The 13,337-nt window shown below is 41.6% G+C and overlaps 2 protein-coding genes across 2 annotated transcripts; both read right to left on the minus strand.

The window, feature by feature from the left end:
- Positions 1 to 668: 668 nt before the first annotated feature.
- LOC310877264 (uncharacterized protein) lies at positions 669 to 5,146 on the minus strand. The gene is made up of 5 exons (XM_083791072.1): positions 5,044 to 5,146; positions 4,095 to 4,260; positions 2,617 to 2,653; positions 1,825 to 1,879; positions 669 to 1,514 (listed from the first exon to the last, which is right to left on the minus strand). Exons 2-5 carry the CDS (start codon positions 4,247 to 4,249, stop codon positions 1,435 to 1,437), a joined length of 327 nt encoding a protein of 108 aa, XP_083647198.1. The 5' UTR covers positions 4,250 to 4,260; positions 5,044 to 5,146; the 3' UTR covers positions 669 to 1,434.
- A 3,983-nt stretch (positions 5,147 to 9,129) lies between these two features.
- Positions 9,130 to 12,729, minus strand: paqr8 (progestin and adipoQ receptor family member VIII). The gene is made up of 2 exons (XM_083790132.1): positions 12,596 to 12,729; positions 9,130 to 11,064 (listed from the first exon to the last, which is right to left on the minus strand). The coding sequence occupies exon 2, from the start codon at positions 10,938 to 10,940 to the stop codon at positions 9,864 to 9,866; it is 1,077 nt and encodes a 358-aa protein (XP_083646258.1). The 5' UTR covers positions 10,941 to 11,064; positions 12,596 to 12,729; the 3' UTR covers positions 9,130 to 9,863.
- Positions 12,730 to 13,337: the final 608 nt, after the last annotated feature.

A 13,337-nucleotide genomic window follows, 5' to 3' on the forward strand; every position in this document is an offset into this window, starting at 1 on the left:
ATTTCTGGTACCCATTATTTAATTCAACAAATCTGAAATCTGAACCCAAGTGGACCATGACAGGAAATTTCCATCCATTATAACAGAGCCGGCATCACTTGTAGGGGTCAAGCACTTACAGTAGGTCACTCTGTACTGTTCTCCTGGTGGACTCACCAACTTAATGTTTTTTGTTGTTGTTGTGGTTTTCGCCTTTATTTTGTATTTTCGTCGAACCCGCGGCACACTGCCAGACTGGATTACCAGCCAAGGTACCTGGACCACTGAGCCATGGCCCAGGCCATGGACTCACCCACTTGTGGAGATGGTAACGGGTGACTCATACTCATACATGACTCATATACGCTATGCATAATATGTGTGTGTATGTGTCTGTGTGTGTGTGTGTGTGATTGCGTGCTTGTGTGCGTGCGTGCGCACACACACGCGCCTGTGTGGGTTCCATATATTATACTTGCTTGTGCCTTTATAGGTTGGTTATCTATGTAGATGACTTGGTTAATAATTTAGAAGAAAACATGGTGGGCACTGCATGGGCAAGTGCTCATCAAGTGGGTGCTTCCCCTCTCAGTATTACACGCACGCACACACAGTTTTGGGTGTGTTTTAATTTGACAGTGCATGTGGCAGTTGATGGCAAGACAATTGTTAATGAATTTGTTACAACTACATATTTTATTTGAAATGGACATCACAGTATAGCATTGGATTTGTACCATAATACATTTACAATAAGCTTAAATTCTGAAATGTCTACTTCAAAATTTTATTCATTAACTTACATTTTAAATAATTAATTGCATAGTCAGTTAGTCAGCTGAATGATCGATTGATTGATTGATTTCAGGCATCCAGATTCCAGAACCCATTTTTATATGGAGATTATTTGCTCTGATTAATAGGTTAAGCTCATAACATCACACATGGTGATTTCATATTCTTTATGGAACCATTTTCTAGTGTGCAGACTTCACTTCTCTCCTTTGTTAGTTTTCTTTTCCTTGTCCATAGGAGTGATTCTTTGTATATGCATGCTTGTTGTTTACACAACTTTAGCAGGGAGAGCGCTCCTAAAAGGGCTTTCCTGTATGCTTTCCTGTATGCTTTTAATCCAGATAGATAGCTCCGACGTCATGAAGATAAGATGATCTCTCCGTTCAGTGCAATGTCAAGAGAAGAAGAAAAGCAGGGTTAACTACTGTTGGATATTAAGGATAATTCATCCTCTTTCCTCAGCATCTGATGTATTTTAGTATTCCATAAGTTTTATTTAAATTCCCAAAGAGAAACCTCTTCTTTGTCAGGGTTGCACCTGTGCACAAGGCGCAAAGGAATGGGACCGTGCAGCTGCTGGTCATTTGGAAAATGGCCGTTAGGTCCTGTGCTACCAGCTTGTCCATTATGTGTTTGAAGTGTTGGTGTTTCTGTTCAGGTTCAGGGGTTGGTCGCAGCTCTTTCCAGCGTGTTGGCAGGCATGGCTTTATGGTCTCTCCACTCTGGCACTGACCCTGTATCTAATAATGACAAAATGAGATAATGCGTGAAAGCAAAGCAAAGTTACTATGTTTACCCAGGGTAACTGGACTAAGCTCAAGATTAAGAACTTGTTTACAGCCAGGCCCTGCTCATAGAACATTTCATGGGGTTCAATGCCTTGCTCAAGGGCAATTCAGTGGTGGTAATTTTAACGTGCCAGTCCGGGGATACGAACTAGCAACCTTCCGATATCAAGACCGCTCCGCAAACCGTTCGGCCACCGCTGCCCCTAGCACACAGCTACTTTACTGAGTTTTTTTAACACAACTTGATTCTCAGAGGACTTACCTCCTCCCTTCTTTGTGGTTGAAGTTCCGTTATCCACCCCAGTCTCTGCCGACACCTGTCATGCAGGAAGAAAGGCAGGTTGATCAGGGTGCAAGGTTTTTTTGTGTGAGTTTATGGTGTATATGCTTGTGAGAGACTTGCAAGCCATTTAACCACATTAACCTTAGCGTCCCTTATCTGGGCAGTGGGCATGTCATAACAGGTTTGATGAATTTCTTTCTTTTCTTTTTCAGTGAAGAGATTTGATGTAGGAAAAAAGAGGGGGCCAAGTACAGACAACTGGCGGACCCTAGTTAACATATACACGGTTAAATGGTTAAAAAAATGTGTAAAGCACTCATGATTCCTTTTAACGAAATTAAGTGAAATCTAACTCCATCTCATTTGTCTATTCCCTGCTGCCCTATGGGTTTCCACAGTCTGCAATGCTGTAGAGTAGGCGCATTAAGGCGGGCCTCAATGTAACATTTCTCAGAATCCCTCTCATTGACACTAAGGAGCCACATACTGTATGCCTTCTAATTGTTAATAAGTGGCATAAAAGTACACATGGTAGATTTAGATACTGAGCATTGTTGCACGGAAAGAAGAGGTAGAGAGATAGTGAGGGAGAAAGAGAAGAGATAGAGATTAGCAATGGCGAGACAGACAGACAGAGGAAACAAAAGATAAAACACTACAGACAGTTGTCCACTGTACAGCACTTTGTAACTGTTGTTTTGATTTGATTTGAAGTGCTTTATAAATAAAATGTACTTACTTACTAAAAAGTGAAAGTGGCATTGTTCATACCTGTGCTCCACTGACATCGTATTCATTGCCACTCTTCCTGTGGGTGACAACAGGTTTCATGATAGTACTCGATACAAGGGCGTGGTTTGCATACCACAGACTGAGACAGAGTAGTAGTGGATTTAAAGGTGGATGACTCAGTCAGCATATCTGACTCAGGTAAAGGTTTCCTTATTATTTACAGTAAAACCTTGGTTCACAGTCACACTCTACTACTGATACCAGACACAGTGGCACAGTCAACTTATACTGTTGGACACTGAATAGCTCCACTTGGGGGTTATAAGTGTCAAGAGCACATTAATTATACTTCTGCGTTACTCATTCCCAGCTCAGATTTTCCTGTGTCATAAATTCAGTAATTCACAAATACTTAAAATGTTCACGTAGAGAGACTAGCCGTCTGTAAGGGATGTGAGTTCAAATACCACCAAAGTGGAAAAAGTGGCACTCCAAAATAAAGGATGCAAGACAGGCTCAGATGCATATTCGTCTATTTATTGAAAACGCCAACGCATTTCAGCCTCAGCTTTTCATTTTAATGTCATAATGGAAGGCATGGTATTTTGACAATAATTTAAATTATTCTGAAATCTGAAATATATTCGTGACAATACAGCATAGTGTTTCCAGGGTCCAATGTTTGTTTGTTTTGAAAAATATCGATCAATTGAAGCTGCGCCACAAAGGCTTCTTCGGCACAAAACTTTGTAAATGTCTTTGTTTAACATGGCTCCACATATTTGTTTAATCCTCTTCTTTTAGCTCTGCTGAACCATTGTTGTGAGTCATGATGCCTATCTCTCAATGGCATGTCATTCCACAACCCATCAGAGACTTCAAGTCCTGGAATGTGCAGAACCTTGCTGCAGAAAATAAAAATTCTAGTTCCTGTGTGTCAGTGTCACCTGCATATTTGGCACCACCAGGGTGTCACCACTGCACTGGGTGTTGGCGATTATACGTTTGTACAGTACGTCAGTGTAGGGTGTACATATTTACAGACACACACAGGGCTACAGTATGTTTGGGAAGAACAGCCTATACAATGCTAACCCAACCCATGCTGGCACAGACCATCCTTCACCACCCACTGCTTCCTTCTGCTCTTCAAACAAGACAACACCCATCATCATCATAAAAGAACTATCAGGTTGAACAAGTCTGTGCTCTCTGCCGCATTAAGTGAGTGAGAAATGTTAAAGCACTAGCAATGAGGGACACAATATTAATCGGTCAAGCTCATGGTGATGTGTTGTAAGCTTGTATAGGTCAGCTATTTTCACTATTTTCAATAGGGAGGAGGGGGGTGGGGGGGGAGCAGCCAGAGGCTATGGCTATTTCAGGGTTCTTGACATTACTTCCTTCACATCATGTATGGTGCAAACAAATGATGAATGAACACATTTAAAATACATTTAAGACAAATGCATTCAAATAAAAATATAATCACTGTCAAAATCAGATGGAGCCCTCACCTGCACCTGGTGCACAAGGCGAGGAGTGTGATAGAGAGGATGCCGAAGATGACTAGTGAGATCAAGGCCGTGGCAGGGGAGGAAGAGATGAAGGCTGTGGCAGGAGAGGACGACAAAACCATGCCCAATGTACCAACTGCCGCTACTGGAGCCATTGTCCTCGTACCTTGGGATCAATATCAGAACACACACACACACGCACACACACGCACACGCGCGCACACACACACACACACACACACACACACACACACACACACACACACACACACACACACACACACACACACACACACACACACACACACACACACACACACACACACACACACACACACACACACACACACACACACACACACAGGTTAACATACAGAATAGTGTTTACTGTGTCACGCCTACAGAACTCAGGTAAATGCAAGCTCCCAATCCATGAAGTTATAGTTCAGCTCGCCCTAACCCTCCACCCAACAACAAAGACCCCACTACTTTGAAGCCTCGATAACAGGGTTGTCCATCCACACCAAGCAGTACAATTCAACTAGATCCTTCACCACTGTCTTCTGTAGAGTGGTGGTGTGGACCCTATAGTATACCATCCACTTGAGTTAAAATGATTTATAGTTAGTTATATTGCTTGGTCTGGACAGCTCTTTAAAACCTCTAACTACCTTAATATAATACACGTCTGTTTTATCCTAATTAAAGAGTTTCAGTTAAAGGAGCTGTAACTGTAAGTGATATGTTTTGGTTATGACAAAAGGTCTTTTGTTAAAAAGTTAAAGCAACAATTTAATCCAATCAAGAGAGAGAACCCATTTATCAGTAATCAGCTTTACTTTGTATGATGCAGGACAAACATATGGACGATTAGGTCATTAGGATTGTGACAATGTAGAAATGGAGGTGAAAAACTAAGTAAAAAAGAATAATAGAGTTCATCATTTACCTTATGTGCTGCTCAGTGGCCAGTAGACACCTGTCGCCTTTACTCCTGTATGTTTCCAACTAAGAAGCACCTGCCTGTTCTTTATGAACCCCATGGACAGCAGGGGAGGGGGATTAAGGCTGTGCCAATACTGATGAACAAGCCCATTGTCTTGACATCACTTCCGCACCCGACTGTCTTCATGCCAGACATACTTGCAAAGAATGTGGGAATACATGTTTAGAAAATATAGGTACAGGAACATTTCTCAGGACCCTGAAGTCTCCAGAGGAAGCAAAATAAATAAAACTAACAATAACATACTGTATAGAAATGTAAGGAATGCCTCTTAATAGTTTCACATATTGTTCACTGCTTCTTGTTAATGTATGGGTGGTCCTATACTTTTATAAGATAACCAGAACAACTACTTGAACAACACCTCCCTCCTGTGGCAATTTATGTGACTGCAAGAACTTGACAAGACCATACCAACACATCCTGCTACAGTAGCCATATTTTACATAAACATAAACCATTTTCCTGTTTATGGCTTGCCGAACTTACCAGAATAACTGAATCAATGTTGGCGAAAGTCTATTCTCCAGGCAATATTTTAAGCTTGCTTTAAAATGCAGAAAAATGCCATAACAACAATAGCATAATCTTGACAAAGTGCGCAATGATATTTAGTGTGTGGGATTATACTGTGTAGCCTATGTTTCAAGTCATTGCAAGCTGATTTTCATGCTGTAGGCTACTGAAATTAATGGAATCCAGTGGTTTCCTTCAGCAGTATGTCAAGTGTACCGTGAGTCATAATCAATGGGCTAAACTTGTCAGACTGTCCACTGGTGGTATAGTGGTCATGTACATTTAAATTATCCAGACAAATATAAGAAACTAAACAAATAATGCTAATAAATCTTCAAAAGACTGCTACTTCTCCAAGAGAAACAGGCTATAGGCCTACCATCCAAAAGCCAATGAAGATCTGACACAGTACAACGTTTAAAATAATACTGTAGGCTACAAAACATACATATCCATCACTCTCCTTCTTGCCAAGAAGGGATTATTTAAAAACCACTGAAATCACAAGGGAAGCATATAGAGTTATAGACAGTCACCATTGTTCTTGTTTTGAGTGTTGTTGGTCTGTGGATGAGGGTAGTATTTTATGCAGATGAATGTGTGTGTGTGTGTGTGTGTGTGTGTGTGTGTGTGTGTGTGTGTGTGTGTGTGTGTGTGCGTGCGTGCGTGCGTGCGTGCGTGTGTGTGTGTGTGTGTGTTATGGATGTGGATTGGGAAATCATTTTAGAGAGGGCTCAGAGGGTTCTGATTTCCACCAAACATAGACAGATGCAATTTAACATTTCTCATAGAACTTACTTTACCCCGCTCAGGTTACACAAGATAACAGAAGGCTGCCTATTACATATGTTATGGAGCTGCCCACTTCTGATTGATTACTGGAAGTTCATCATGTCTACTGTCTCTGATATCATAGAGAACCGAACTGCCCTCTCAAGCCAGCTCTCACTCATCCTCAGGAAAGAGTGAGCCTGATAGGCAACTCTATCAAGAGAGCTCTCACCCATTCCCAGGAAAGACTAACCTGGGTAGGCAGCCACACCCCAAGACCGGATCCAATCATAGCTCTGATTAGCTCTAAGCAAGATCCTTATTGAACATGGCCCAGATGGAAGACCAAGTAGCTGATGTGTACTTTTTATGCCACGAGGATGCAGTCTCAGCCATGTCAGGGACAAGGCGCATAATATGGGAGAGCGATACATTGAGTTGTTTCTCCGGTCAGAAGTCTCATGAAGGGTGAATATGAAACTGCACGAAAAGAACAATGTGATATTAACAATAAACATTCCTGTGACATTCCATTTTAATAGTACAGTGTTCTCACTGCTTGGAAATGTTTAATGTACAGTCATTACCCGGATATAAATGTATATATAAACAGTCTCCATTTCTCTCAAATTAGAAGACTGTTGGTGTGGTTAATTTGCAGTCCAGCAGTATAATGCATTACTAATACTAAGTAACGTTTTTATGAATAAAATGTAATTTTATCCAAAAAAGTGATGTGATTCTATTGATCTTTATTTGTCAGGCAGTCTTGTTGAGAGTAAGGATCGAAGGAGGCTGAATTTGAACCCAGGACATTACTATTTGCCACTAGACTGCCCTGCCCTGATCCTGAAACTCAGGCTAAAGGAATTTACAGAAAACACTGGGAGTGGCCATACAGTAGTTAATCTGTCAGGGCTTGGTTCCAAGCCAATTGTTTTGAGCAGTAAAATGTAAACTATCAAAGACAAAACATTCGAGATACAATAGAAATGATTAGTGAGACTGCTGAAGGTAATATCGTTAAAGGGGCTGTAAGCGAAAAAGAACTGGAGAGATCTGAGATCCTTTTTACAGAAACAACACTCAATAGCAATGATTGTTATTAGATTATATAGAGATTTCACCTTTCAACAAAAACAAAAAAAAATCTAGTTTTTACCCTCATATTACATTTTTTGCTATTTTCTTAGCAATGATTACTTTTTCAATTAACCAAATAATCTTGAAATGTGTTTTTTTTATCATTTGTATTATGTTTATTACGAATTGTTAGTAGGAATATTGGTTAAAATACTCTTAGTCTTCCTCTTAATATTTAATAAATACATTTGTCTGATTAACCACTTAAGCTCTAATTTACACACGTCGTTCAATACAAAATAGTGGAAAATGTATAACATTGCCCAATAGTTATTTTTGAAAGATTTCTATTATATTATTTAAATTGATTAGTGTTTTTAATTGATTAGTTTGATTAACTATTGCACCCCTAATTGAGGAGACATCATCTTCAGACATCAGAAGATGATTTCTGAGTGTTCTAGTTGAAACATCACTATTGGTGCTTGTTTAAATCTGCAAAGAAAGGGTTTTTGGAATGGTTGAACACCCAGAACAAAATATGCAACATTCCAACTCCCAAAAGATGGAAGAGAATATCCTCACCAAATCTGCAAGAATATTTCTACACTACGCAACTAATACCTGTAGCCTGTTGTTTAGGACTGTACATTGTGAGTTACAGACCTGTAACTCTGACCTGTTTGGTTCAAATGAACCATTTGTACATTGTGAGTTACAGACCTGTAACTCTGACCTGTTTGGTTCAAATGAACCATTTGTACATTGTGAGTTACAGACCTGTAACTCTGACCTGTTTGGTTCCTAAACCATTTGTACATTGTGAGTTACAGACCTGTAACTCTGACCCGTTTGGTTCCTAAACCATTTGTACATTGTGAGTTACAGACCTGTAACTCTGACCTGTTTGGTTCCTAAACCATTTGTACATTGTGAGTTACAGACCTGTAACTCTGACCTGTTTGGTTCCTAAACCATTTGTACATTGTGAGTTACAGACCTGTAACTCTGACCTGTTTGGTTCCTAAACCATTTGTACATTGTGAGTTACAGACCTGTAACTCTGACCTGTTTGGTTCCTAAACCATTTGTACATTGTGAGTTACAGACCTGTAACTCTGACCTGTTTGGTTCCTAAACCATTTGTACATTGTGAGTTACAGACCTGTAACTCTGACCTGTTTGGTTCCTAAACCATTTGTACATTGTGAGTTACAGACCTGTAACTCTGACCTGTTTGGTTCCTAAACCATTTGTACATTGTGAGTTACAGACCTGTAACTCTGACCTGTTTGGTTCCTAAACCATTTGTACATTGTGAGTTACAGACCTGTAACTCTGACCTGTTTGGTTAAATAAACCATTTGTACATTGTGAGTTACAGACCTGTAACTCTGACCTGTTTGGTTCAAATAAACCATTTGTACATTGTGAGTTACAGACCTGTAACTCTGACCTGTTTGGTTCCTAACTATAGCTTGGGACCTCGGAACCAACTCAAGGACCCCTGAGGGGCCTCAGACCCCACTTTTAGGACCACTGTCTTATGGGGTCCAAAGGGAAGCACTCACATCTCAAAACAATTCTACAGGTGCTGAACAAAAGAACACTGTTCTTGAGCTCCCAGGATTTAAATAAAGTAATTATCTGCAATTTTCTGACATAATGCCCTGTGTTAGATAATTATGTCTTATCTGTTTACAAACTAATGCCCAGTGGTCAATGTCCCATATCCTCTTGAACTTTAGCCCAGCCCGTGTTCCATACAGGTCATATTTGGTCATCTTGCCCTTTTTATCATTTTACTCTTAGCCTACTGCCTGTTTTCTCCGGGTTGTTCTCCTTATCATCATTAATGTCATGTCACCATCCACATGCCTAATCATCTCAGCCCTATTATCCTTTATATTATTTTATCATATTTATATTATGGGTTTCCTGATGACATGTTCTATATTTACAGTCCTTTCTAATTATCATTACAAAATAGATATAATTTATTTTTATCTATTACCCTGCCTACACACTATGCACAACAACAGATTCAAACACCCAACATGTTATTCCTGTCATGCATCAGTAACTCTTCTCTGGGACCAGCTTGCCCTGTTCTACTATCTTCTCTTGTTCTCTATGTTGTAAAAGTGCAAAAAAGATTTATTTGCTCAACAGAACTATTGAAGGCGATGTTAACCAGATTCCATTCCCAAAACATACTTTAATAATAACATACAGTGTCACTGACACTTACAGTGTCAGGCCACAAGCATGTAGGCCTACACATTTTATTAACATTAACATTGTGCAAGATTAATATTTTCAGCATTGTTAAACACCTTAATTATTCTTGACTATTAAAAAGTACAGATTTTTTCTTTTTGTCACACTCCTTGTCAATTGTCCTTTAGTCTTTCCTGCAGTCGTCTCTGAATGTGCCTCCTCATGAGGAGCGCTGTCAGGGAGCAACAAAGGACCAAGACGGGGAAGGATACACAGGCCCACCACAGCTGTCTCTCCCCAAACTCCTCCATGACCGTATCTCCCAGCCTGGCGTGGTCCTGGAGAAGGGCCTCCAGCTGGCTGAGAGTGCACAGGGCCAGAAGCAGGTGGAAGATCTGGTGACCCTGTCCCACAAAGTCACAGCGACCAGGAAGGAAGCACTCTGGGACGGGGCAGGAGAAAAAGAAAGCAGCCGACACGAAGAAGGTCACCTGGAGGGCATGGAAGGGCATGGCTGGTTCACGTGCCCAGGGCACGGAGATCAGGCGGTGGACCACGGGACTGATGTCTAGCATATACGCCATGCTGGTGGGGATCACCTGGCAGATTTTACGACTCACCGGGTATGGCCGCTGGTAACGGGACTTTGCGTAGCAGCAACTGTAGCAGGACAGCATGGCTAAGGCTAAGGCTCCAGGTAAATACAGCGCCCTGAGGCAACTTTCTCTCCACGCTGGCTCGGATGCGTAGAAGTAGTGGCCCAACGCACACCCGTACTGGTACACAGCCACTCCCACATAATCCAGAAAGAAGAGGGAGTAGTGTGAGAGTTCAGAATGGGACTGCCACAGGTGGGCTACCACGCTGCATAACAGGTAGGTGAGGGAGGACAACACGTAGAGGCACAGAGGCAGTGACGTTACATCCAAGGTGTGCCCTGCGGCGCCCATGTAGACCCACCACCGAAGCAGCAACACGGGGCCTGCCAACAAATGGGTCCAAACATTCAGGGACTCGTTGTGCCTTTGGAAGAGGCTTAGTAAGTAGCAGCGCCAGTCCTGCCCTACGGGACGATAGCCAGACAGGATGAAGGGCTCTTGAAACAAGCTGGGAACCTGTGAGACTGCAACAGTGGGGCTGGGGGAGGGCAGGGAGGGAGGGGACAGGTCCATGAGCAGGCGAGGGAGGCGATTGAGCTGTTTTAAGTTCAGGGTCAAGGTGCTGAGACGCTGTAGAGTAACTCCCGACATGGCTGGCTGTGTCACAAGCTCACAACAAGGGTGGCGTGACGGGCCGAGGACAGAGCGTGTTGGGAAGAATGGACAGAAGGGTAGATGAATTAAGATGAGCAGCGATGGTGGTGGCCAGAAACCGCTGTGAAAGAAAAACAAGGACACAAGAGAAGGTGAATCAAGATGATGATCACATGTTGATCACTCTTATCAATTATTTTGGTTTTCAACCATACCTATGTGTCTAATAGAGTCTAATGCAAACAGACCACTAGGGGGCGCTCCCAATATGTTTGCACAGCTTTTTGAAAACATTATACCCATACCTAACACCATGCCAAAATACAAAAACTAGTCACCAAAAAGCCAAATCTTTACAAGTGCGCCCCAGCTAATTTCCTCCAACTGCGCCTTGGTCTGCCTCGGGGTCTCCTCCCAGTGGGACGTGCATCGAGGACCTCCCTAGGGAGACGCCCGAGAGGCATCCTAACCAGATGCCCGAACCACCTAAGCTGGCTCCTTTCCAGGCGAAGGTTCTACTCCGAGTCTCTCTCGTGTGACTGAACTTCTCACCCTATCTCTAAGGGAGATGCCAGCCACCCGTTGAAGAAAAAATATTTCGGCCGCTTGTATTCACGACCTTATTCTTTCGGTCATGACCCGACAACCAGGGACAATCAGTAGGACAAATATATACAGTATGCCATGTTTTATTTACCGCACCACCTTCTTTATTTATTTCATTGATATTATGTTATGTTGTTTATTGTTTATGTCATAGTTGTAATTGTGCTTTGGCATGGCACAAAATGTCATGCCAATAAAGCCTGTTGAATTGAATTTATATCCCATGAATGCAGGAGATCAGGGGATTTCTATCACGGTGGCTATTATGTTTCACACACACACCAACATCACATGAGAGAGGAATGTAGCCTAATAATACCTATGCTGTCAGCAATGGAGACACAAAGTCCAATACTTACAACAACATAGCCTACTCCTACTGTACTGTTTAGCCTAATTATTCTACACTGGAAAAACAGGTATGCAGTACTGAGAGAGAGGGAGAGAGAGAGAGAGAGAGAGAGAGAGAGAGGGAGAGAGAAAGATCTAATTCTAAAGTATGTGCTGATCCTAGGGAGAGATATTTACACAAGTATGCACTGAGTTACAGTATAGTATAGAGATCTGTGCTGTTCCTAGAGAGATACGTGCTATTCCTATGGCTATTGGAGTCAAGACAAACACTTGGCCCCCCACTGACAATTCTGTTCCCCAGTTGTTAACCCCTCCTGGATGGATGGATGGTGTAAATACTGTAAACACTTTCCAACACATTAGGCTATGCTAATATTCCTCATTTATCCTTCTTGCTTAATTTCCAACAGTAATATCTGACACCTCGACAAACAACTTAAATGCAGCTCTTCTGAGCCTGAGCAGATATGTTCACTTCAGGATAGTTATCCTATATAACCAATGACCATACACCTTAATATTGGATTAAAATGTGTATTTTGCCATGCTTGAAAGGCTAGTATACATAGGAAACTAGGCTACTTTGTAGTTATCTATAAACACATTTCCTCGTAGGTAGGTATAGTGGATGTATAGGATCGGATGTATAGTCAGTATAGGCTACTGTCTGGAAGAAAATAACATCATCTCACCTGTTTTCGACAGTAGCCTGTTGCTCTCGTTTCCTTCTGTTTTATGAGTTGCAAAAACAGCCCCTACTAAAAAAAAACTCATAACATGACAGTAATAACTACATAGCCGTTGTTGTGCAAGCATCGTTCAGGCGGGAGCATGAAAAACAATGACAGTGACACACAAGTTCAGGTTCAACCTAGTGGGCGTGGGCCTAAGCTGCAGAAAACGCCCCAAGTGTTGTTTTTACACACCTAATTATATGTGAAATAAACACACGCTATTACTAAGGTTAAACACAATCTCAGTGAATTAATGTCTAGTCGTGAATGATGCAAACATTACATGACCCAGGGAATGTGTGTCAATGTGACAAATGAATAGCAATATTATATTTAAAATCCATTATGACGATAACCAGTGCAAACGATATTATCTTTTATTTAGCTATAGCTACGTCGCCATCTGCTGTACAGTCTTGTGCACTACAAATTAAATAGCCATAACCACCTGAATGATGTTATAACCTTAAACCTGCCATAACTTATGGCAGGTTTTCTGTTTTTATTGTATTTGTTATTATGGATGTACGTACGCCTTGTACGGTGTACCTAAAATACATTGAAAAGTAGGCAAGTAGCACTGTACGTCTGGACCCGACCAGGGCTAAGAAGTACACAAGAGAAGTGTTCCTCCCTCATATGCTTAGGACAGCCCTTCATGTAAGGTTTTCGCGCGAGTTGTTGAGTGGGCGGGCTCGTG

This window comes from Protomyctophum parallelum (assembly GCF_964188405.1).
Source record: "Protomyctophum parallelum genome assembly, chromosome: 19".
NCBI lineage: Eukaryota > Metazoa > Chordata > Actinopteri > Myctophiformes > Myctophidae > Protomyctophum > Protomyctophum parallelum.